This window comes from Acipenser ruthenus, chromosome 21 (assembly GCF_902713425.1).
Source record: "Acipenser ruthenus chromosome 21, fAciRut3.2 maternal haplotype, whole genome shotgun sequence".
Taxonomy (NCBI): domain Eukaryota; kingdom Metazoa; phylum Chordata; class Actinopteri; order Acipenseriformes; family Acipenseridae; genus Acipenser; species Acipenser ruthenus.
The window spans coordinates 523,481-550,874 of record NC_081209.1 but is presented as its reverse complement, the minus strand read 5'-3'; the positions used below and the strand labels follow the sequence as shown (position 1 = coordinate 550,874).

The 27,394-nt window shown below is 43.0% G+C and overlaps 1 protein-coding gene across 9 annotated transcripts in view; it reads right to left on the bottom strand.

The window, feature by feature from the left end:
• LOC117428072 (autism susceptibility gene 2 protein-like) overlaps positions 1-27,394 on the bottom strand; it is a 213,379-nt gene that overhangs the window by 139,248 nt on the left and 46,737 nt on the right. For all 9 annotated transcript variants that reach the window (XM_058994125.1, XM_058994128.1, XM_058994127.1 and 6 more), the window contains one exon: positions 1,875-1,955. In XM_058994125.1, coding sequence (XP_058850108.1) covers positions 1,875-1,955 — 81 coding nt within the window. The remainder of the gene's footprint in view (positions 1-1,874; positions 1,956-27,394) is intronic.

The following is a 27,394-nucleotide window of genomic DNA, read 5'->3' as shown; positions in this document are numbered from 1 at the left end:
ATCACCCACCCCCCTCTCAGCCTTGAATTCTTCACCTACCAATTGCAGCCACTTGGCACCATGCTTTGCATGGGAGGATTACACCAGGCTCCCGAGAATCCTTGGTGGAAATGACACTAAAATATACAAGTGCTGTATGAACACCTAACCAAACTGGTAGCAAAAGCATAAACCAAGTTTAGAGCACCGTTTAAACTGATTCCGAAACAACAGCACTACATCACAGCCTTGTGGTACTGTACATGAGGAAGAAACAAAGGAAGCCTTGGAGATTGAGCCCATTGTAATGTGTCTGTGTAGGACTGACTTCTGCTGTCCTGCACAGTACCACCACCCCAAGCAGAGGACGCTGTGGGGCAGGACAAAACAACCCCAGCAAGACAGAGTGGCAGAGGTGGAGATCATGGGGATCGGTTTCTTCTCTTTTCTTTCTACTATATTTATCTGGGAGGAGATTAGAGGGATGCGGTGCTTCTGGTAACAGCATCAGCGTTTACAGCATGCAATTTCAACATGGGCTTTCTTTCCTCGCTGTCGCATTTACCTGTCAGAGCTGTCAAGCAGCATCTACCTTTTTATCTGCCAGAACCTGCTTTTATATTATTTCTCTCTCTCCTGGCTTTTTCATAAAAAAAAAAAAAAAACACAACCTTGAAGCTTTTAAACAAATTCACTGACAAACAACATGGGAAAAATAAAGAGACAGTTAACAGGAAGACAGGCTCAGACAGCACATACAATATGATCATTAGATACCTCTGTTTAATTTTTATTTTTATTTTCCTCCCTAAAGAAGCAGAGTCGACTTTTTTGTGTTGCATTCTACAGCTAAATTAAGTGTCTGATTGAATTTAGTAAGACTGGGGGGCTTGGTGACAGGCTTTAGTTATGAAGCACGTTTTATATTCATTTAAGCGAATGTTAAAACCAGTCACTTGGGATTTTGCATACATTCTTCATTACCTCGCTGCATCTCAATTCTAGTCTGTTTTGTGTGTACCAGCATATCAGACTGTTTTTTGATGTCCTGTTAGAGAAGCTGTCTCGCTGGTTAACATATGGGAAGAGGGTGGGTAACTGCGGTCGCCATTAAGCACTCATTACCAGGGTCTTGGGGGTTAGACACCCTTGACAAATGTGTTTGAAATACTCGTACAGAGTTCAAGCTCTCTGATGTTGTGAGGTACCGTAAAACTACGGCCACACTGGCCTTACTATTTAACAGCATTTTCTTTAGGTACAGTTCATTTATTTTTGTTGTTGCCTCTTTTCTCCACCATGTTTATTATATTCTTAGAAGTCATTCTAGTATACATGTGTGTAAAAAAAATACCAGTTGTGGCTAAAGCAATTCCCCTTTTACTCCTTGCCTGGTGTCTGAATATTGTAATTAAGCTGCTACTTTTACACAGAATTTCTTACATTAAGCTTTACATTCGCTCTCAAAGCGAAGGTCAAATATAAACAGGTCTTTCCTTGCTCTGATACCTATAGCAACTAAGCACCCCTGAAGAGGAATGACTTCCATATAATGTGATCTGTGCAATAAAACGGATGGGAAAGAGTGGACTTCAGCTACTGCTTTCCCCTGGATGTCACAGCTATGCTGTTGTTGGTTACAGGAAAACTAGTCAAGTAGACGCACACTTCAGCCAGTGCCTTCATCAGTACTTGAACCTGATTGATGGCTAACTCAATGACAGCAAGTATTCCTTTCCAAGTCATTACTGTAGATCACTGAAACCTGATACTGCTGTCCCTAGTGTCTGGAGAATAGCAGGACTTCAGTACCCAGTGGTAGGGAAACACATATTCCCAGAGCAGAACTACAGGCTGTCTGTGGAGTGCACCATGGGGGTGAGCTGTAGTCTCACCTCACTCAGATGGGGTCCTGTGAGCTCCTGCAGAGGGTCTTCCTCGCTGTTCTTGCTGGTCTGGGTCAAGCATCCCTTCATCTGTGGGGCGAACGACAAGGAACACATTGGTCACTCAGAGCTCATAGCTTTAGAGCAGGAGATCTGTATGATCAGTACAATGCAGCTGCTGTATGGCAATAGGATGGGCAGATTCTGTAAGTGCAGCATAATAATAATAATATTATTAATAATAATAATAATAATAATAATAATAATAATAATAATAATAATAATAATCCATCATCATCATTTTGCGATCATAACTTCTTCAACCTTGAATGTTAACATCCTGATGGTTTAATGATGAAGAGTTTGTTTTTGGTTGGGAGGTTGGGAGTGAGTTCTTTATCTCATATTTGTACTGCCATTTCCTGTCAATGCTGGTACTAAACCATGTCACTTAATCCACACTGCGAGCAATGAAAGGGGGGCCTGGCTTCCCCATGACATGATCAGGTTGCAAGGATTTCATGAAGCTGGTGCAGTCCTGTAGTTTAAATGAACCAGGTCAGAGAAAGACACTTTACACATCTGTTACCATGTGTGTCTGTCTAACTACAAACCCACTTTGTAAATCATTGCTCTTCTGTTAATAACTTTTGAAACTGTCCTGTATACACTGTGTGGTATAGTCTGTAGAAAACTAAACCAAAGGTCCCTTGTTCCAGATTAAAACACAGGTAAACACCTGGGAAATCCAGGACCTACCTGCAAGTCAGGAATGAGACGGAATGCAGAACTGGAGAAAGTGCTCAAGGGTAACGTTTTATTTGAATCTAGTAATTATTATGCAATTAATCATGAAACACAGAGAGTCCTATTCACACAGCTTCAACTGCAGAGCTATTTAAAGACTGTTCTGAAGGATTCAATGCAATCTGGATTTCATGAAGCTTTCCAAGACTGCTGTTTAAGAAGCTGACAATCACCCTGAATATCAAGCGCTATGTCATTACATTTAAAACAAACCTGATTGAAGTACAGACACTGGATTACGGATGGTTAACATGATTATCTCTAATACAACATGCAAGTCTTACATATAAAGTAAAGCAAATGATTGTGATGAGCCCATGATCACCATCAGTGCAGGTCACAGGTTACATAAATATATCATCATATATCACCACTGGGATCAATATCTGAACATTGGAACAAACACAGCTTGAAATGTATTCAGTGGCAAACAGGACCGTGTTGGTCTTTGTTACAAGAAGAGATTTTATAAATGACGGCATCAAAAAGATACCATGCACACGAAACCAAAGCAAAACAGAAGTCTGGAAAAAGAGAAGGTCCATTCTAATATATAGAGGAGTGTCTCTCTCAGTTCCTTAACAGGTCATTTGATGGGACACCAGGTTTATTTCTCTGTAATACAGTATGAATTATATCGATTCCCAGCTAATTGTAAATGAGAGAATATCTGAATTCTAATCAGACATATAAATCTTACGGTATTGTAAGCCGATGCATTTATATTTCAGGTGGAGGCACCAGAACAGCCGGAGGGTGCAATCCATCTTGAAAGGACGAGAGCAGATTAATTCCACTCTGTCCTACGCTGTTCCAACCGGGCCCTGATCAAGACTGTAAATTAGGCCGACTGCTGCTACAATTAACCTTTTGCAGTAAATATCAATTATGCACTACAGCCTCCGCCGCGGCCTCTGGCTGCTGTGAATTAAAAGGGTCATCAACTGATCTGACAGATCTTGTTCGCTGCCACCTGGCTCCCGAGAGCAGGGGTGCCTGCCTGCCATTCTGCTTGCGAGTGTGCAGCCAAATGGACGCAATTTTATTTTCTTAATTACTGTAATGAACTCCAAGCAGGGGCTTGCAGATTGGATAAATAAATGAGTGTTCTGTTACAGCTGAGCTGCGAGAAGCAATGCACTGAAGCAGTGGTGGAATATATTAAAATATGGGATGCACAGCTGACCCTAATCAGAATGGACTGGGCTCTACTGTCACTCAGCAGATCAGCAAAAAAAAAACTGTTATGCTGCTCTATAGTTTGTTACAGTGTCTGCATTCCAACAAATACTTCACGGTGCTGTGTTCCTTACTGTAAAAGCTTCAAGATGCTGTAACTGAGGTTCATTTGCATTTGTTTTTTGCTTGGCATATAGCACCACCCGGTGGCAGGGTGCAATTTTTAAATGTGCAGTCAAATCTCACTTCTTAATTTCTTCCTTTTATATATGCCGGCCTGAGCGTGTGTCTTTTTAAAAACTGCTGCTTACAGTACAAGAATACAGCCGACAAGACGTGCACAATCAGTCAGAATCTGCCATGCTAGCTGACGTCCATTCTTCCAAAGCTGACAAGGTGCTGTATGCCGTTGACTTGTTCTAACTACATGGCCAGCAGAGCATGAGGTGGTGGCACAATGGGTCACTTTGCTCCCTTTCTCAAACACACACCTCTGAATGGACTGGCTTGTGAGCCGCAGTTTATCTACAGTGCCCTGTGATGTCTTCAAGTCTCCGAGATCTGTGCTTCCCCTAGGAGTGCCTTTCATCCCGACCCCAGCTCCAGACAATCAAGCTGCACTCGCTCTATTCACTTCCCGCTTCCCTATCACTCCCCAGCAGCACAGTTCTATTCCATGGTTATGTTTTCAAATCATCACTGCCCTCAGTCCTCATTCCTGTGAAACACATTGCCATTTGTCACATGTGGCAGAGCTCCGAGCCCTGCATATATATATATTTTTTTTAAAGGGTGGGCCGAAAGGATACAAATCCTTCCTCTAATTGCTTCTAAAAAGTGTCCTGTGCAAGGGACCCTAACCCCCATTAACCCAGCCAGACGGGCTGCTTCTGCTGGGAGTCGCATAGGCACAGCAGCCTGCCACCTCCGAGCCACACTGCACCGTCTCAATCTACTGGCTCATTATCCCCTGCGCAGGCTGGAGCATTCCACAATGCACTGTAGGGCTACAGGCCAAATTGATTCATCTGCCTTAATTTTCCACAGGCTTAGAAGCTGCAGCTGTTCCCAGGCTGGGCAGGGAGCTGTGGAGAGGGACTCTTTTGCTGACTCCATCTCCTTGCCATGGAGCACAAGCCTTGGGGCTTCTCAAATGTAGGGGTTTAAATTTAGCCCAAGGACACTACATTACATACCTACTGTAGACAGATGACAGCGAGGACGGGGAGGAGAGATCCTTGTTTCTAGAGCAAAAGCTTAAATGTGACCCAATGTTCTGTAACGCTTTCAAATTCTACAGGGGGTTGGCTGATTAATAGACAGGCCACACTACATGTCCTACTTCCCCAAACTGAAATGTAGGATCTGCACACCAGATGATTTTTCTGATGTACTGCAAAGCACCCCAACATACAATCTGTTAGGTTGCAGATACAAGGTTGGAAATAAGAGTCCCATTGCAAAGCAGTTCCAGGTTTTGCTGTGAATTTAGTAGCTATAAAGCTCACAGTGAAATAGGAACAGCTCAAACTGCTATGCAAATTGAGTTAGACTTATTGGATACATCAGGTCGGCCACATCTTCCTAATATTTAATATTTTGGTAAACCTAATAAACATGAATCACAAGCAGTCTCTGTACAAACAATAAGGCAATTGAACTGGGATAATAACAGGCTCAAAAACAGCAATTACAATCAGCCTTGGGCGCTGTTACTATCAAGATACTAATTTGTTTTGTTTTTTCATTGCAGTTAAACCGTTCTAGGTTAGAAATACAGTCTACGGAGGCCCAATCATTTCTGCTTGCGAGAAGAAAGTGTAACAAACGCATGAAATCCAAGCCAACTCAAAACACATCGCTGATTTCAAGTGCCAACGTTGACGTCGTAATAAAAACAGTTACAATCCTTACTGGTGTAACAGGGCGGAGGCTGGGTGTGAACCAGCGACCCCGTGCACTGCAAGCAAGCGTCTTAACCACAATGCAAAAGAGCAGGGCTCTGCACTCATGGTGTTAGAGCTTTTAAACTCATCTCATCTCACCGACAGCGGACAGGATTCATAATGGCAGTGAATCTCACAACACAGCCCGTTACACTGGCAGCTCTTTCAGATTACTCTAAAAACAACCGATCAACAACATGTAAGATGCTACTAAGGTCCTTTGTAACTGGACTGTATTTACACATTGCCTTGCAAGCACATGTGCAGGTACAGTGCAATTAGAGAGCCAGTGCACGGTGTTAACTGCGGTTCTCTTGTTAAATGGAACACAGGGATGAACAGCCTCCCAGCTTGCATTAGCTACCCCACAGTCCAAACCCCAGCAGGGTTTACTTTGTTAACTCGTTAATCCCTGGAGTCCCCTATTCCAGCACATCAATCCCCAGGGATTCCCTACATCCCTGTCCTGCCAGGTCCTGGAAATCACAGCCCCTTCCTTCACATCTGCTCACTCTAAAGCACCTGTCTCTGAAACATGAACTCTTCCTTCCCAGAAAAGCAAGTCTCAAGGGCTTGCAATCCTCTCTGCTCCCTTAAGGGCACCTCACCTGTCACACTACAGTTGCACACTGTGCATGGTTCCCAGTAATCCAGCAGCCTGGATGAGGTTCTGCTGTGTCACAGAGTGTAGAAGAGGGTGCAGCACACACACCAGAGTTCAGGGGATTTGCATGATAGCTCATCTGCAAATTTGGAAGCAGCTGATACTTTTTGGCAAGTTTTTTTTTGTTTGTTTTTTAACACCCTCAAACCAAATATAATAGCTTGTCAAATTTAAATGTAAACATAGGGAAATGCTTTGCAAATGTTCCCTGTGTTTTTCCCAAAGCTAATGACACGTTAGGGTTTAGGATTTGCAAGGCAAAGCGCTTTGGCCCCTGTTGGAAGCATACGCCCGACAAGCTAATATTTCATTTCATTTTGGTTATTTTTAGTGTACATTATGTGTGTAAATGTAATCTCATTAGAATTTTCCATCCACAAAATGAAAACTTAACAAAAGAATACTGTTTACTTGGCAAGAATAATATTACTGTATATCCCACTGTCACGGACTGGGCCCCACAAAATCCATTTAGACTTTGAGGAGGAAGACGAATCCCATAGTGTTTCAGCTTCATGGTGTCAGAATGCAGCTTGTTAGCACATTCTCTGCGTGATTACCCACCAGGGAAAGGTGTTGCATTCCTACTGCGAGAAGCTGCCTGTTGATCACCATGCTACTGCCTCACTCGCTCATTACCTGTGAACTGAATATTTTCCAAATGAAATTAAAAAAAAAAAAAGTGTTACTAAATCACACTGACACGAACATGAATAGGATGCAGAGGTGCGCTCACTGGTAATTAAATGAGAATGATATTTCAATTCCATTTCCCAAAGTCAGGAAACAGCTTTTCCATTTCACGTCAATTACTGGGTGTGGAAGCAGGTCGCCGGCAATGCAAAAAGCTCCGTTCACAGAAGGAAACTGTGAAAATAAAAGGGAGCTGATGAAGGGATGGTGGTAAAAAGAACCACATGAGTCTTTTAATTCGTACGTCTGTGATGCACAGCATGCACGCTGGTAGTTTTGCATATATATATATACACATACACACACTCGTGCTGAATGTCACGTAGTTCTGTGAAGCCTGCTGTCTATCGTATACTGATTGCAACTGTGATTCAGATTCAGGTTTTGTGCCTATTTGCATATGCAGTGTGCTTCTGACCAGACTGCCATCTAGTGTAGCACCTATGTATGTATATACATGTATGTATGTCTGTTTGCATGATACATACATACATACCAGTACTGCATATGACAGAAGAGTACAGCTAAACGAGAAAACCTCAAATAGACATGGTTATTTCAAGATATGTATGGACAAAGAACAAGGATCATCGACTTCTGTGACATTTGCATTCCTGTTGATGACATAAAATGCCAGATATGAGTAAAAGCATTGATGGTGCAGCAAAGTAATAAATATGCAGAACACTGGAAACTTCCAGCCCCCCAATACAGCAGGTAACAATGGCCCTGCTGCTTCTCATTAAACAACCGACGGTTATAAAGAGCAGATCTATTTTAGGGACGGCCCACGAAAGCAACAATGTGCTGAGGCAATTTAACATGAATTACAGCTCATCTAGGCTCACTTGAGAGGGAAAGAGTGGGTCCTATCTGGACAGAGAAAGGCAGGAACAGGGATGCTGTCAGTTTGAAGACAGCGAGGGATTTCATATTTTAATAGAAGACAGATGCTGATCATGAAATGAATCGCCGCTGCCAAGATGACTCCTCTGATGTCTGAAGACTCTTCCTTTCCTGGTGAGTTTTTGGACGTTATCTCATCCCAACAACGAATGCCAATTCTCAGGGAGATGTGAGGGTGCGGGGGGCTCCAGACTCTTTGACACAAAAGCACATTTCACCTCTGCACAGGCACTGTGTCATATTTATCTGAAAAGTGACTTAAACCTTGATGGGTTTAAAAGGTAGATTGTGCATGATGTGTACCATGAGCTACCAGGATTAACTATCCAACCATGTGGGAAGCGTCCAGAACACAAATCAAATGACATCATGGTATCGGCAAACATCAAAGTCTCCCATGTCACTTTGTGTATAAGATTAACAACTTGATGCATTAATCCTCCTTTTAAAAGTCCTGATTGCAGTGGGACACCCTGTTTATGCAGACAGATACCTCGCACAGTCCAAGGAGTTACTGGAACAGCTGCAGCCGTCCTTGCAAGTCCGTGGGATATGAACGTTTGCCCTTCCATTCCGGAAGGTGCAGAATCATTCTTTAATCAGAGAAAATGATACAATAAAATAACAAAACGTTCTGAAATACAAGAAAAAAAGAAAATGGGTGGACTCTTTACAGATGGTATTGCTATTGTGTTAATTGTTACCTTTTGGTGGATACTGGCAAGGAAATAAGGGAAGGATGACAATTATAGAAAGATATTATTCCTGTTTCTGGCATTACTTCAAATGTCCCAGTGCAATAAATGTCAACACAGAACTGAACGACAGAAGGTCAAGTGTGGCCCGAGGTTCCACCTCTACGGGTTGATTTCCCGGGCTGGCTTCAATGTTTCTATCAGAGGGTCTTGTCCTCTTCGGGGTCTGTCCCTAGACATTGTGCATCAAGCTTTGCATTTCCAACAGATTTCCCTTGAAGGCCAATATGTCTCCGTCACTATTACTATTGCATGAGATCAGGTTTCTCTCCACAGCCATGATCTTCACTCGACAATCAATGCATCCCACTTGAACGCCATAAAAAGATTCACGCCATAGGAGGCTGTGTGGTCCAGTGGTTAAAGAAAAGAGCTTGTAACCAGGAGGTCCCCGGTTCAAATCCCACCTCAGCCACTGACTCATTGTGTGACCCTGAGTAAGTCACTTAACCTCCTTGTGCTCCGTCTTTCGGGTGAGACGTAGTTGTAAGTGACTCTGCAGCTGATGCATAGTTCACACACCCTAGTCTCTGTAAGTCGCCTTGGATAAAGGTGTCTGCTAAATAAACAAATAATAATAATAATAATAATAATAATAATAATAATAATAATAATAATAATAACGCCAATTATGGGTCTGCAGCAAATCGTCATTTGAAAGGAAAAAAGTAAAATCCCCCGTTACTACTTGCACGCCAACAAATTCAAAAGTGTGAGCTCCTCAGACACACCACACACGTTGTGAACAGGTACCTTACACAATGAGGACTCGCAGGGAAACCTGGACTGGCTACAACTGATACACAATGGGGGTCTCAAGGGCACGTCGGTATCACCAGGCAACGCCAGTCATGTCAGTGTATTCTTCGTATTGCTTACATTATCTCTGAACTCTGGATTTTTCATACACATATCAGAGCTGTGCTTTTAAACTACTCCCAGGCTAAATATATACCACAGATTTTACAAAGACATGTTCTGCTCACTTTCAGATATGGAGACTCGCTTTGCCTACAGTTTCCTATACAGGAGAGGAAATAGGGCAAGCGACCCACGCTAAACAAGTGGCTCAGTAAAGCTCAAGTTCATTCAGGCAACATGATCCACAGTGACTCCTCCTTGAAACCAATGACACAATAAGAGCAGTAACACTGAGAGGACAGGCACATTCATCTGGACGATGGCTTTTAAACCCATAACAGGATTGTCTGGTTTGGAAATGGCTAAACTCGGAACTTGAATCAATGGGATAGGATAATAGGGATAACAGGGAGCTAATAAGCTTAACTTTGCATTTGAACATGCGCTGGGTTTTAAAGCCCCCTGTCTTGCTGTAGCCAAGGCCAACACATTAACCCAGGACAGTGCTGCTAATGAGCAGTTTTACCAGTCGTCGGTTTTCCTTGTATATCCACCCGCCATCCTTATTATTATTATTATTATTATTATTATTAGTAGTAGTAGTAGTAGTAGTAGCAGTAGTAGTAGTAGTAGCAGTAGTATTTTACCCATCACACTTCTGTTGCTGTCCTTTCATACAAATAATAAGTGACACAGTTTGATTCCAAGTGTAATGTCTCACCCTCTGATCATCTGCTGCCTAACACAGCTCACTTGTTATCACTGCTTTGGAGCCTCAGCTGTTTCGTGCTGCCTTCGCTCGGCACACAGTGAAGCACTGACTCACAAGACACCACTGGATGGCAGTAAAGAACTGCAGGATGCAAAGCGCAGCCGAACTAAACACGATAAGGTCGACAGAGAAAACCTTTAAAACAGACAGAAATTACACAGAGCCAACTGTCTTTGGCTACGCATCCACATGCAGGGAGTACGAGGTCTTCTGCCAGCAGCATTGGGATAAGTGGTACTGTATCTTGACATTTAATAACAGCCAGGAATCCTGAAGCACTAGCCTCACACTCTGGAGTACCTGGTACAGTTTAGACATGACTCTGAGACCTCTGTTAGAGTTACAGGGATGCGCCAGGTTTAGTACAGTTTAGACATGACTCTGAGACCTCTGTTAGGGTTACAGGGATGAGTTTTAAACATTTACCAGGATGTGACACAAAGTGATACAAGAAGTCTGCTACACTTTAAAACAAATTGTCGCTAATATACGCAGTTAACTTCGGAGAAAAGGACCTTGAAGCAAGTTTCCATGTTATGTTGATTCTCTGTCTTTGTCCTTCATTCTCTGATATTTGAACACGTCTAGACATTTTTGCTTTTACTTCGATCTTTTATGCCGTCTCACACAGTTCCATTTCAGTTCCACTTCACAAACTGCTGAAACACCTTTTAGGTAAAACATCTCAGGAATAAATGTTTTTACCCTCATACATTACAATGACAAAAAAGATACACACTTTACTGCCAAGAGACATTGAAGGGGAATAAAATAGGAAAGTGAACTCCCTGAATAAGTCATCATAACCTTTCAACAGAAGCTCTCTCAAACACACAGAGTGGTGCCGTTTTAAACAGTGCGCCGTTTCACAGTTATTAACTGTTACGAGTTGCCCCAGGCAAGTCTGCTGCCACGTATGCCCGGGTCCTCTCTATTCAAACAGTTCAATGCAGCTGTATCAACAGGGATCAAAGGCATTGCAAATCAATTCCAGAGGCACGGAATGGCTGGCTCAACAGTGCCTGTCTGGCTGTGACATTTCCCTGCTCAGCGCTCTGTAACAAAATCCAATAAGGTTTGCTATTATTGTGTTGTAAAAATAAAATTAATGCAATGTTCCAAATGATGTAGTTGTTGGAATGCTCAGAGCACAAATACCTAGTGAGTGACTTGGCTACTGATTTTACAATAATTTATAACAATAACAACTTTGCAGTTCCTGAATTCTGTGCAAAACTAAAGCTTTAACAAAGACCTAGGTCCAGTTTCGTCTGCTGGTTTCCTGGCAGTTTACAAAGCACTTGCTTTGTTTATTCCGTACCTGATAATCTCTCCAGCTTTATCTGAAGCCCGGGCAGTTATGACAGGCCCTTATTATTGTTTTTTTTCTCTTCACACATTTACCACAGAGACTTCCTGCTTGAATTTACAAGAGCATAGCTGGCTTCCTGTTGTGGCTTCCACCTCTGTACTAGGTCCCAAGCCATTCTAACTCTGCATTTTTACTCACGGTGTATCAAGTTAACAAATGTAACAACTGCTACCGAGTGTGAAGACAGTATAACCCACAGGACCTGTCTTTGCTAGTGAGCAACTAGTGTCATGAGAAGCAGTTGTGTGGTATCTGCTGGTAAGTTGATCTGTCTATTTAAGGTACCTCAGATCTGCCAATTCAGACACCACTACCTGTTTGTGTTTTCCAAAGTTGAGCTGGTAGGATCAAAATATCCAGCAGGTGGCATACGGTATCTCAGGGTTAGTTCTGTGGGTAACGGAAAAGGGTTGATTTTGGTCAAGCGGTTGAAGAATCGGGCTTAGGAAACAGGCTAGTAAATCAGGCTGGCCAAATCTTTATTCTTATGAATCACCGACTGTGGAAGACTGCAGCTGGCAGGACATCTGAGTTCAGAACACCATGCTAAGAAGTTGCAGCTAAGCGTACCTGAGAGTCCTGCTTATTTGAACTTCTACTGGCAGCACAAGCTCTTTGCATATTCAAGAGCATGTTTCCTGGGAAGTCTTCTAGTTGTGAGATAGCTGCTATAACACATATCCTCCATCTCTCTTCAGAATTTCACTGCACGTTGCAAGTTATTCTGAACAACACACCATTCCGCATTCAATAACGCCGCCAGCATCTTTGACTTTTCAGATTCATGCATTATTAAAACACGAAACGGCAAAGCTCTGTAATGTTTGAGGAAGCGGCTGCAAAGATGTGTGCTGATCTTTGGGTCTCTCTGTCACCAACACCTTCAGCGCCTTTTCTCACTGGTCTTACTCTCTGCACTTTTAAAACCAGATGCACGACTGCTTCTCCAGGATTTCCGGTGCACTTCTATGCTGTACTAATGCATGTTTAAAACCAGATCCACGACTGCTTCTCCAGGATTTCCGGTGCACTTCTATGCTGTACTAATGCATGTTTCTGAACAACCATGAGTCAGCCTTCTGGTCTACAGGCTACAATTTACCAGGTTGCCAGATGTGACTTAGGACAGCGTGGTACCAAAACCCACAAGGAACTACTAGAGTGTTTGTTTGACCAGCTTCGTGACTGCAGAACTGTTCATATTGTCAAAGACCTTCGTTTGAGACCTCCTTTATAGCAGTGATTGATCACTTACAAAGAATACACTGCATCTGATTGTGAAATGGATACTAATTTAATACAACACAGTATTACTATAAATCATTAATATTGTATTTTACAAGCAGTGATGCAGGCTTGCATAACCCACTCCTATTTCTTACTTTTCACAGCCATGATGATTCAAGGATTGCTCCAAGGCCAGAAGCTGCTCCACTATATTACTGGGATCTGAACAAAACAAGAGAGCTGCAGCGTTTTCAAGGTCAATGCCCCAGATACACAGCTTCCCTCTCCCTGCTTGCGGCTAGGATGATATCGCTGGGAATAGAACAAATGATTCATCGCTTATTTAAACACCTGTCTCCTGAAATATATATCTTTCAAGCAAAGACATTGTTCTTAGCTTGGAGTGAAAACCAACAGCAGTGCTCAGATTCGAGAAGTTTCTTGCAGGAAAGATATTGATGCGGTGTGAGGGAGTGCTCAGGCCAGGTGAGGGACTCCGGTAATGAAAATGGAGAGATTTCCCTTTTGATAAATCATCTCAAACAACACAACACTTTACAGCAGCGCTCGAGACCACACCATTAACCACACCTACCCTACGAGAACATTTTGTGATTGTTTCTCCGGAGGGAGCAATTGTAAGCAGTGACAGGGTTGGTTTGCGTTCTCTAACATTTTACAGTAGATATTGTTACACACAATTTATTGTAGATCTCAACACCAGCCATTAAAGCCATTTATGGCTGTGGTAGTAGATTCTAGTTTTCAAGAAAAAGGAGTGTGTCTTTTAAATAGGAAGCTCTAGTTATACAGTTGTACAAAAAGCAACGTGAATACTGCTCGATAAATGACTTCTTTTTAAGGATTATCTTTACTGAGGTGGAAGAACACTGTAATTGCGCTATTCGTCTTAAAGGGAATTTCAATGTTTTCATGAAGGTCAGAAGTGAACTGTCTGCACATCTCTGCAGCTAAAGAAATGGAACTAGAACAGCTTCATAGAGCAATGTGTCGGGCAATAGCAGTGCATCAATGTGTTATACAGGGAGGCCAGACCACTTCATCATTCCCCGTGACCTGACGTTGTTACCAGAGTGTTGGGGCAAGCCTGGCAGGGACCAGGTGCTTTCTCATTTCAGTTTCAGATTGATAGAGATTAAACTCAAGCCAAGCTCTGAAAGCCTTGCAAACACAGTGTTTGAAATTCAGCTCAGGACAGAATGGAAGGTTATGTTCATGAAATAAAAGCCAAAGAGCAGTAAATGTATTCCTAACACACTGCTTCAGAACTGAGGGAGAGGGAGGGAGGGAGAGAGAGAGAGAGAGAGAGAGAGCAAGAGCGAGGGACAGAGAGGGAGAGAGAGAGAGAGAGAGAGAGAGAGAGAGAGAGAGAGAGAGAAGCTGATGGACAGATGAGAAGGGGACAAGCAGGCAGCTGATGTAATGCAGCACACGTTTCTTCCTATACAGTAAATGTATCAGGTCAGTGTTCCTGAATTAGGTGATTTGTCCTTCATTTTAAAGACTTGTACTGTACAGTTATGTACTATAGCTGTCAGATGTGAGATATAGACCTCAGGGAAATGAAGTGCATTCAAGTGCATAAATGCAAAGCCTGTATTAGGCAACCCAGGAGTTTTTCATAACACTTTCACACATTATGATGAAAGACTTTGGCTAATCATTTCATTTGTTGGACAATTGGTCCCCCTTCCAAAGGTTTACCTCTTAAAGGTGTGTATCAGCAGAAAGTACTCAAACTGGGCTTTATCTATACAGTCCCATTCTTGTAATAAAAGTGATTAATACCAGTGTCTATACAGGTTCAGTGCATCAACTTTAAGGGTACAGTCTGTGCTGAGATATAGAATTAAGGTAACCCTGTGACATGTTATAGTCTCAAATGGTTAGAATGCTGTCATTTGCTAAATCAATGGACACTTTAATTAAAAGACATTTAACATTTCTGATCCACTAATGAATGAATTCACTCTGTGTTTAAAATCCCCGTCCCTCTTGTACCTTGTGTGCCGCTGCCCTGCTCCTGCTCACCACCACCTTGTCTTCATCTTGAGAAAAGAAAGCGCTGGTGATAACGGATTAAACCCACGAGCTCTCAGAGGAAACTTCCAGCTCAGCAGAACAGCCGTCACCAGGGAAAAAAACAAACACAAGCACAAAAGATACAAACGCAGGGCGCGGAGAGCTGCAAACACACTCCTTTGAAAAGCTCACTGCTCAAAACGAACTGTCTGCAACTTCCAGCAAGCAGCAGCACACTGCGGGTTCAGCACCCCTGCAATCAGTGCAGTGTCGTTATCAGAGCTCTATCGTGCTTGAGGACTTATCTAAACCAAACAATCACTTGAGCTGCAGCTGATAAGGGCCGCCGCTCACAATGTGGCTGCTTTAGCAATTAAACAGAGAGCTGGAGAACGGGCACCAGGGCACATTCTCCACTTACCTGCTGGTTAATATGTGTTACTAAAAAGACCTGGTACCAGCAAGCGGGCCCATTATAAACCAGTCTGTAATTACCTGGATCCTGCTGCAATAAAGCAAGCCAATGGAAGACCTGCGGTCTCAGCTGAGCTTTATTAAAAGGGTTGCATAACTCCTGTAATATCTTTGCTCAGTTCAGAGCAGACTTTAGTAAGAGTGTGATTGTTCAGATTGCTGGCACCGGATCCTTTTAGTAATATGTCTCAATGAGGTAGTTCCAGTAACTAACAGTAACTACATGGATAAGGTCCTTGGGATGCCCCGTGATCAAGGCTTGTTTCTTACTGTCAAGCACATGGAGGTGAGCGAGGGGTATGTTTTAATGAAATGAAACAGCTTCTCCTCGCTGCCGTCGGGATGACAGAAAGCAGCATTTCTAAAAGTGTCTCAAACACAAGTAACGAATCGACTGGGGAGGAGTGCCAGTCAATCCGAGACATGCGGCCCAACACGAAACATTTATGAGCGGTCATAAAGAAGACTCCAGAGCATTGCGGCGCCCGGTAATCCTGCTAAGTGAGCAATATTTCCTATCAGTGCATCGGCAATTAGGCGGCCAGGGACATAAATAAACAAGTTCATCTCTCTGGGAGGTTTGGAAGGCGTCCATGTGTTCACTACAGAACAGCAGCTCAGTCATGAGTAAAAGGGCATCTGCAATTAATCTGAGTTCACCATCTGCCCTGTGCTCTACTATTTGTTAAACTAATTTAGAAGGGTGCCACACAATTACAGTAGCACAGCGACAAGGTCCGGTTCTTGACCTTTAGACTGCTATCGACATGCAGTATGTTTACTCTGTGAGGATAACAACATTAAAACCTGAGTTAGCAGAGTGGTTGGACACTTGTGGCTGCTATAGACAGGTGACTGCTTATACAAAGTCCCGGTTTAATTCTACAGTACACATACATCCTAATACACACATTTTCTTTCCATTTATATTTACAGTTTCTTCATATACAAATCGTGTCATTACTTCTATAAGCTGGCAGCACAGCCTGGATGTGAACCAGCCAGTCTTAACCATCAGGATCAGATTCATTTTGAACACGTAGTTATACACAATGTATCTTAAGCTCTCATCTCACCCGCAGAGGTCTCATCTCGCCAGTATCTGTGACAGGTTGGCTTTTGTAAAGTAAAGACAAGTTCTTGCTAGTTTTGTAACGTGTAACTATTTTTGTAAAATATGTATGAAAATGTGCCTGGTGGTTTTAAAAAAAGCAAGACTTTGGTACTGTTAAAAAATAACGTCAATGGAGAAGCCCAGCAGCACTAAAGTTAAACTGGTCTGAGGCGGGTATGCTCTCAGTGGAACAGGCCTGAACCCCTTCTAAATCACACTGCGTTACAGGAGACCACTCCTCCTCATACCTTGTCAAACCAGCCTCTGGATAGGTTTTAATATTAAACATATTCAAAATGAATATTCAAACTGAAGAATGCAGCGACGCTAATTAGGGGACGAGACATTGATTTTAAACCCTCAGGGATTGCAATCTTCACATCTTTGTCAGCATGCTGCGGAGAGCTGGTGAATTTCTGCCTGCAGTTTGAGGTTTGCTTTTTTGGTCGTTGTACATCAAATTGGTCTCCTGATAATGTTGTGAAACCCCCCCTACTCTCCAATCCTTCAGAAGCAGTCAAGCGAAACATTCTTATATCCCTCCCACAAAACAACACACTTCAGTGCTGCTTTTAAATACAGCTGAAACACTTGGCTTTTCATTCAGGGGTATTCTTCAATGAGCGGAGTGAGGCTTTGGGAGGGTATGATCGATCACTGTAATGTCTCATATCTGCCGTTGTATTTTCAGGTGACTTTGTCTTTGCCACTTTCCTGACGGTCACTTCCAAACCCTGAGGGTCTGTGTTTATTGAGCAATCTTGAAGCCTGCAGCAGGTATAGAAATCCACTGCCCAGCTCTGCACAGCTGTTTCCAACATCTGTACGATCCCTAGGGGGCCTATTTAAAAAGCCTAGAGCTGTCTTGTTTCAGAGGAAGTCAGATTTCACAGCAATCTTTTTGGTTTCTCTCAAAGGCTTAATTTGTGCTTATTGTGTTTGGCACCTAATCCGTTACATACTTGGAGTTTGTACATTCTTAGTGTTCTTTACAAAAAACATTTAAAGATTAACCAGTATACAATATATAGACTAGACACTATATAAGCAAAAGACATGAATAGTGATGATGTGGCAGTACACGCAACAGCAGGCTTAATTCTTAAAATGGGATGCCTGTCATTTGTTTAAACACAACGAATGCAGCAGTGGGTACTGTTTCTAGCAGCAGTGCCAGTAAGCACTGTAGCAACCCTTTCCGAATGGTGAAGTTAAAATACTGAACCGAAGAACTGAAATGAACTGAACTGAAAATGACGCGACATGTCTTCTTTGAGCTGTCCTGGGTTCAAAACAATACCGTTTTTAAATGACAGCCAAAAGCACCTACCAAACCACAGACAAACAAGGGGCCTGGAGGAAATGTACTGACACTGCATCTTATCAGCAGTATAATATTAACCTACATTCAAGTGTTACTACAGACTCCAGCCTGCCATTTTACACACAGCTGATTAAAGGATGTGGACTGCCTAGAAGTTTGTTCAGCAACAGGAACAAACAGTAAGGCAACCTTTCTCTGTACTTTCCTCTGGGGGTTACAGTACATAAGCATGCAGTCTAGGCACAGAGCAGTTAGGCTCTCCTTTAAATTAAACACACGGGAGATGAAGTCACAATTACCAGACTTTGACTACAACTTGACTGCTTTCATCATGTTTGAAATACAGAATGAAAAGAATATGGCCTCACATGTCAAATAACTTGTTGGCATTCATTAGCTAGAGTGCTTTTAAAAGGGACCAACATTCGCTTCAGAAACGGATGACGCAGGTGGAGGGCTGTAATAGAAATGAAAAGGTGTCCTCACAAAGCACAGCCAGGTACAAATCAAACTGTTTATACTGGAAGCGAGTATGCCCTGGCACAGCCTGTGCATGTTCTCCAGCAGGATATCCATCCCTCACCTCTCTCTCAGAAGCTGGATCTCAGTGTGCCTGGGGGCCGCTCGTGGCAGTGCGAGGAATCACAGAGACGGACAGCGGTACGGCTCAATAACGGAAGGGTGAAATTAAACAAACAGCAAACACTATTCTATTTGCACGTACAATTATCGAATGCATAATCACGGGGGAATTAAAAACACAGCAGTCAATTCATCCAATTGATCGGATTTCCGCCTTCAGCGTGTCTTCAATGCATCATATTAACATTTTAAAACAATCGCCTGAAACAGAAGGAGCATTGATGGATTTGCTCCACAGTGGCTTATCCTTCTGGCTGAGAAAGGCTATTGTTGTTTTAAGCCACTGGAGTGTGGCTTCACTTCATCACACAATGGGGGCTGTGTGCCTCTGTCCAAAAGCACACTTCTGTTAAATGAGCCCTGCCAAACACAATCTGAAAGTTCAATTCCTGGGTGCCGGGCTTTAAGAGTTACGAATCCTGTCATGCTCATATACATAATAATAATAAAACACGCACATAGTATTTTAGCAGTTTTTTTGTCTTTAAAAAGAATCTGCTAGCAGCTGTGATGAATGATCTCCTAGATTGATAAAACTCTAAGAGTGTCTTCCTTGATTCCAGCACTTTGCTGTATTTCTGTACGGCACCATCTCCACAAGAGACCTGGCGTGAATCCAGGCAAGATCCAGGCAACCAAAAACACAAACAACATGGGTTTAAAAAGCATGAAACATGTAGGACAGCTCACTCGACGGGCCTGCTGCCCCAGCCAAGCGTGAGTAACAGTCGCTTGTCACTTTAAATCATTTCCAGTTGTTTCTGCAGACCTCTTTTTCAGCAGCAGTCTGGAGAGCTCTTTAATAAAGTGTCTGATGCACACTGTATGGAACAGGGGGTAGAGTTCATGCTGTGAACCCGACTCTGCTGTTAAAATCAGTATTAAAACAGAACCGTGGTATTCATCTGAATGACTTATCTTTTGTTTCAAGTTACATGCAACCGCTGTGACCTCAAAAAGAGCTCTGAAACATGTCTTCTTTCTAAGTTCAGCAGAGTGTAACCCTGTCCCACATTCGATGTAAGAAATAGAGCTGCGCTGTAGTTTTAATGTAGTTTGCCATGCCTTTCCCATGTGTATGCTACAGTACAGTAAGTGCTTTACCATGTGATTTTGCCATGCTTTAAAAAAAGTGTATACACAGAGTAAGAAGAGACAACTGCCACTACAGTGCACACTTCATTAGGACTGTTCCAGCCCACCACCCCTCCCCTGAAAAACCCTTTAGAATGCCTGAAAAGTTCTAGAATGTGGTAATTCTTCTCGCATGTAAGCAAATTAAAAGGGGGGGTGACCTAACAGCTGCTCTTAGCTCTGACAGCTAACCTTTGTCTCATCTCCTTGTAATCAGGCTAATTCTGTTCATTCAAGGAGCCCAATTAAAGCTCAATTGTCAGACAGCAGCTAAGTGCTTCTCTGGCACCCCGAGAACTCTACAATTAACTGAACTAAATCTATTTAGTGACACTTCTCTGCTTTTGACTGCGCTCCAATTATCATTAATCAGTCACTGCGAGAGTTCACCAGGGAAGTCAGGTCATTGTAATTTGTACAGGGAGTGGAGTCATCCCCCTGTGTCCCAGAAAGGCCAGTGTTTCATTTGACACTGTTTCCGATCCACTTCTCTCTGCTGGAAGCAGCAAAAACAAATCTTCCTGTTAGAGCTAGAACTAGCACATGTGAGAAGGTGGATTTCGTTGTTTTTGTTTTTTTTAACCGTCTTCCGTCTGTACGTCAGGCACGGAAATGTAATCTTCAAGTTTTTTCCAAAGGGCGTCCTTGGAAGGTTTTGATGCAAACCTGATAGACTGACAGCTGATGGCTACATAGGACAAGGCTACAAAACAAAAGGACAATAAAATAGACTTAATAACCACTAACTACCGTACATAGGTTCAGTTTACAGATACAGCCGTAAAGATAAGTATAAAGATAAGGAGAAAACCTTGTGTTAAGAGCTGCCGCGGATCTCAGATCCAAGCAGCTTACACTCTGGGGGCTGAATCGGGCTGAATTGTGAAATGACTACGTTGTGGTAAGCTTCCATTGAGATTTCTCAACTCTCCCCATACATACAGCACACGGAAAACGTTTTGTGAATAAGGCCTGCTTTTTCATACATGAGACTGGGTGTGTATTCCACACGTGATTGGCTATGAGCAGGTCATGCTACATTCACCCTTTTCTCCTCTTGGCTCTGTTCGCCTCCCACTTCTCTGACAGTTGGGTATTTAAGGCCTCTCCAGATACTTGTCTTGTGTGCCTGCAGTGTGAACAAGAGGCCAGCCACTGACCGAAATAACAGCATTACAGCGCAGTGTAAACACCACGGATATGTCATGCCTCGCTGACAGCGTCGAGTGGAGGAGAGCCCTGCTGTGGCGTCTGTGGAACAGACCCAGCTGACCCGTAACAAAACCAATCTGCATCCTGAGAGATCTGCTCGGCCACTCTTAAACCTCATTATCCACCCGAGCCCACTGGTGCAGGAGCTTTACCAAATCCAGCTAGCACAGAGAGCTCTGCCATTTGGAACTTGCGAATGGGTATTTTATACTGGGAAACGCACTATGCCTTTTTCTAGAAGTTGAACCCATTTCAGTCTGGAAAGGATTGCGAGACTTGAGGGGCATTCCCAATTGAGTTGGCTCTCAATGGGTTTTATGTGTTATTGGCTCTCCTTGAAATAAATGACAGTGGAAATATAGGCCCTCATTGGGCTACATTTCAAAATCTCCAGCAATGAAACGCAGACGCACTTCACAGCCTGTTTTATGCAAGTCTCCAGGTAACTGTAGCTGCCGGGAGAGTCATCTTTCAGTACAAAGCATTCGACTCAATTACTTTCACTTCAGCAGCAGCAGCAGCAGCGTTTAAATGGTACAGCTTGAGCTGACATTGTGCAAAACGCCATCAGCGAGGAATGCAATTAATTAAATCAAGCTGTGAAAAAAACCCAAGCATTCACATTTTAAAGATATTATTTAAAATAAGGGGAAAAGCTGTTCTTTTCATTTAGTAGGTTTGGAAACAGTGTGATGACTGTATGCGATTCGAGCGGCAGCTTTAGCATGAAACACAATGGGGAAACACACCACACCACAACCAACAAGCTCAGGTGTGTCTTATTAAACTCCAGGAATGAATCAAACTGCTATGCAACGGGAGTCGTATTTCCATCCCTGTATGACCACAGCAGTCGGATGGCTTTCCTCCCCCAATACTACATCTCATCAGTTATTCACATCAGTTACTGTTGAACAGTTGGATGTTAAAGGTATTACCAAACAGTTAAATAAAAACACAATGCTTATATAGAAAACCTGAAAGCTAAACCAGTGGCATGAAGGTCCCCCCAGTAAACGTGACTCCAAGGTCCCTCTTCCCAGCCACTGGCTACGGCATTAATTATTCCAAAGGCCCAGCGTAGCAGAATAACAATTAAGTACAATAATGTATTTGCTGTCTTTGTATTTAGACATATTTTCAGGTTTTCACTGCTCTGCCCACAAGCACATAATAAAACACTGGTTAGTCAGCAGCTGACATCAATTAATTAATTAATTTAAATAAATGAAATTGAATTACATTCCGCTCAGCAAAGCACAGCAGAAACACAACAGCTGGGTATTCTCTCTCAGTCACTTCCCAGCCAGTAAAAGGTCATCCTTTCAATTCCAATACACCTTCCGTTGATTATGACTAGGCCACACCAGGCCAGGGATTATTTTGAAAATGAAAAATCACCAATATGAACTTCCAATCTAAGTCAACTACAAATTATTACCAAGCCCTGAACTGAGCAGATACAGAGCCCTACACATCCCTACCTCTTCCACCACCAGGTAATGAACAGAAAAACAGCTGGACCTCATCATGCTCACTGCAGGATCCAGTCAGGTAGAGCGCTGGCAGAATCTACTGTTTGTCCAAAACCCTTGCAGTTGAGCAGCATTCCTTCCCTCCACTCCCCACACTCCGAACCCTTCATGAATAATCATCATCAGCACACAGCCCTGCAGGTCTCACACTGATACAGAGCCACAAGGCTGCTGTTTTAAACAGAGAGGGAAGGGAAAGATGACACAGTCTGTCACACTAATGTATGTGCTAGGAAAGTGGACACTCTTCCCCTAGGATGTAAGAAATGCAAATGTTCTGCCAGGTTTGTCTTCCATCCTTATAGTTTTGTACAAAAGCGGCTTTAATTAAAAAAGGCCCACAGTAGTTTTTCAGCTTGATGACTGACTCGTAAATCCATTACGACGCGAAAAGCCTATAGAAGCAAAAAAGCTTCTTGGGATGTTTGTTTACTTACTGTCTTATACTTATAAATGTATATATGCAAAAACAAACAAACAAACAAACAAACAAACAAACAAACAAACACAGTGCACTGTGTTCGTCGGGTATTTGGTCAGCTAAACATTTCATTGATGCTAAATAAACATAATCCAATATACTCTACAGAACATCACATTGTTTGTCCACTTTTTACTGCTTGTTTCATACACTGCATATGTCCCTTCATCACATAAAAATGGAATTTGGGAAGAAACTTCTATACATACGTTTACACTGGACTTTGATTATGCAGTAAAAATAAAAATGGAATCCTTGGCATTTGCAAATACTGCCTTCTTGTTGCTCTGCATGAACCCTGCTGGTGTTTCCTCAAGACTTCCAATAAGTACTGCGGGCGCGCCTTCAAACCGAACCTCTGCACTTCCCTGACCAGCTCCTTTTCTGAAATCCTGTGATCTCAATGCATTATCTGTGTGTTACACAACCCACAGTGCATTATCTGTGTGTTACACAATCCATAAATCACAGCCTTCTACACATCTGTTGTCATTAAAGAAAACAAAAACACTATTTTGTAGCATCTATTTCATGAATCTTGCACCCTGTGCTTCCTCTGTTCAAGGAAACAGTGACACCCTGTGGACAGTGTGAACAGAAACAAAGAGTTAATTTGTGATGCATCCACACCATTGCAGGGCCTGCATGAACGCCCCCCACCCCCATTCCAGTGCACTGACACATTCATGCAGCAGGGGGCACTCTCATACCACAGCATTTCTGAACCGCAGAAGCAGCAGTGAGGTGGCCTGATAAGATCAAATCTTTATTTATTTTTTAATGACATGTTTTACACAATTACCTAGTTAGTGTCAAATGTGGCTCTGCTAAAGCTGTCCGCCTGAGAAACACAAAAAAGTTCTGGATATTAATTTTAGCGTCCTTTTGTCTGACCCCGAATAGACTTGAACGTTTGGAGCATTCAGATACGCTGCATCACCAGGGTTCCTTAAAACGTTAGCAATACTGCTGCAACCTATGGATTCCGGTTTTCAAAGATTTCACAGTGTGTGTGTGTGACTGTCTGTCTGTCTGTGTAAGTGTGTGTGTGTGTGTGTGTGTGCGCGCAAGTGTGTATGTGTGTGAGTGTGTATGTATGTGTGAGTGTGTGTGTGTGTATGTGTATGTGTATGTGTATGTGTATGTGTATGTGTATGTGTATGTGTATGTGTGTGTGTATGGGTGTGTGTGAGTGTCTTTGTTTACATGTGCTGACAGCACTGTGGGGGCCTTTCATCTGGGGTGTGAAAGAATGCCTAACTGTTTACTCATTGTTGGGGGGGGCTGTCAAAACAGACAGGCAAGCACAAAAAAGCTCATGCAGTGATTGCAGGCTCCTGTTACACTCACGTCTGCTTCTGTACCTCCACTGCCTCACTGGGACTCCTGGTATCCAGGCTTGTTTTCATATGCCAAGGCACAGCTTTCAAAAAATCAGCTAGACTAGTGACAGTATTGGGAAAAAAAAGCAGTGCAGACAGTTCCCTGCCCTTAGATACAGACCCACACATGATAAACCCTCAGGTATCTGTGCCTGCCCTTAGATACAGACCCACACATGATAAACCCTCAGGTATCTGTGCCTGCCCTTAGATACAGACCCACACATGATAAACCCTCAGGTATCTGTGCCTGCCCTTAGATACAGACCCACACATGATAAACCCTCAGGCATCTGTGCCTGCCCTTAGATACACACCTACACATGATAAACCCTCAGGTATCTGTGCCTGCCCTTAGATACAGACCCACACATGATAAACCCTCAGGCATCTGTGCCTGCCCTTAGATACACACCTACACATGATAAACCCTCAGGTATCTGTGCCTGCCCTTAGATACAGACCCACACATGATAAACCCTCAGGTATGTGTGCCTGCCCTTAGATACAGACCCACACATGATAAACCCTCAGGTATGTGTGCCTGCCCTTAGATACACACCTACACATGATAAACCCTCAGGTATCTGTGCCTGCCCTTAGATACAGACCCACACATGATAAACCCTCAGGTATCTGTGTCTGCCCTTAGATACAGACCCACACATGATAAACCCTCAGGTATGTGTGCCTGCCCTTAGATACAGACCCACACATGATAAACCCTCAGGTATGTGTGCCTGCCCTTAGATACACACCTACACATGATAAACCCTCAGGTATGTGTGCCTGCCCTTAGATACAGACCCACACATGATAAACCCTCAGGTATCTGTGTCTGCCCTTAGATACAGACCCACACATGATAAACCCTCAGGTATGTGTGCCTGCCCTTAGATACAGACCCACACATGATAAACCCTCAGGTATCTGTGCCTGCCCTTAGATACAGACCCACACATGATAAACCCTCAGGTATCTGTGCCTGCCCTAAGATACAGACCCACAAAACGGGGGTTTCACTTACATTTGATGAATAAAAAAGTTTGACCTGCAGACATAAATATATACAGGCATCTCCGCTACATGCACCCCACAGAAGGACAATGACAGAGAATCAGAAGACACTGTTGAGTAAATGAAAGGACTCCAGATACAGATACAGAAAGGACTCCAGCTTTCAAACACTTCAAGTCAAAACTCAATTTATGCAAACTAGTTGACCGGTCTGGACTACAACTGAAGCCTGTGAGGTTAGCTATGTAGTACCTGACAGAGACACAGAGGTAAAACAGGAAGGTTTAAATTAGACCAAACCACACTACTGCTTTAAAAGACACCCCCAGCCTCGGCTACTCTTCCTGCCACTTCAAAGCTCCGGGTGTCGGCAATGTTTGCCCATGCCTTCCAGCTATGGAAACAGACACAGGCCCTGGCCAGTGTGATTATGTGAAGTCTTTGAAAGCCACCTCCGCTAAGTGAAGCCTGGGCCAGACCACACGCTTACAGCCAGGTTTCTATCAGCACCATAAAACCAGTCAGTGAAACTCAGTCTGGTCTTTATTGGAACATCAAACTGGGACTGGAGCCAGTTCAGTCTGCAATCCACTCTGTATCCAAGCATTACACACAGGCCAAAGATCACCTGCATGCTCTGTATCATGTTTCTGTTGAATTGCTATTCGTGGATTATTCACCCAACCTCAAACATTTCCCTGCTTTACCTTTGCTCCCTGCTTTTAGGTTCAGTTAATATAAAAGGTGATTATCGGATAATCCTAAGCCTGAAGGGAATGGTGGTAGTTGTAGTTCTGTAGAGAAGATATCAAGCAGAAAATAAAACACTGAATCTCCCTCAAAGCTGAAAACAGGCAGCTTTTTAAGGGGTTATTGGATTTGGTTCTACAATCTTTGCTTCGTAATCATATCAGAAGTCTCTTTTATCCACTGTAAGTGAATTACCTCTGTTAGATGGAACTTGCATCTGAAACAGAGAACATCTGTGGCGGTTCAACTAATTGTCCCCAGTATGGGCTGTGCGACTTCCCTCTGTCATAATGTCACTTTAATCCACTTGTGTGTGTCTAGGTCAATACTGAATCAGTTATTGAAATCTCAATTAGTCACTCTGTCTCCAGACACAGTTCCGCTGCTCTGACTGAAGCCCTGAATGACCTGCTTAGTGAATTAAACAAAATACCATCACCTCTCTAATTCAATATTCATTTTCATGAAGTGCTCCCTATGACATGGTTAGAAAATAAAAAAAGAGATATCTTTATAATGCGGGCATGTGAATAGATGTTAAGTGCCCTGTCTCTGAACTGCTCCTGACACACACTGTACACATTTTTAAATGAATTATTAATTGGTACTTTCTCATAATATGTCAAGGCCAGCCTCAGGGCTTACATTGTGCTGAAAAGAGAAGGGAGCCGTTTTGCGAATATTGCTCTAGAGCCCAAGAGAGCTGCCTTCTGCAGCACAGTAATGGTGAAATAAGCATTGCCTTAATGTGCCCAGAGAGGCCCCAGAGGACCAGGCTCGGGGACTGGGACCAATGGAAGCACTGCATCTTTCGTATCGGTCGGCTGAGGTTTGTATGCAAGTCAATGCAGTACAGTTCATCTTGAGGGGCTTGTGCAATTGAAGGAGGGACAAACGTATGAAGCCAGCCAGGGTAAATGCTGTAAGCGGACAGATGTGTCCGTGGAGCACACTGTTCAGCTGTCCACAATTAAATCAGCATTTTTTATTTGCTCTCAGAAGTGACCGTCAGCAATGAAACATCACAAAACATCAGAAAACGTCTGGGAGCTTAACAAGCAGCCTAAAACTCATAACCCTGCTTTACATTGCATCTATTTCCACTGTATTATTATTGCATTTAGTAATGTGAACACAGGGGGGTAATAAAGCGCCTCTAGGGAGATACACCAGCAGGATGAACACAGTTAAAGAGCCGCAGGATTTACTGGAGATCCCGGCTGATAAGATCATTAAAGT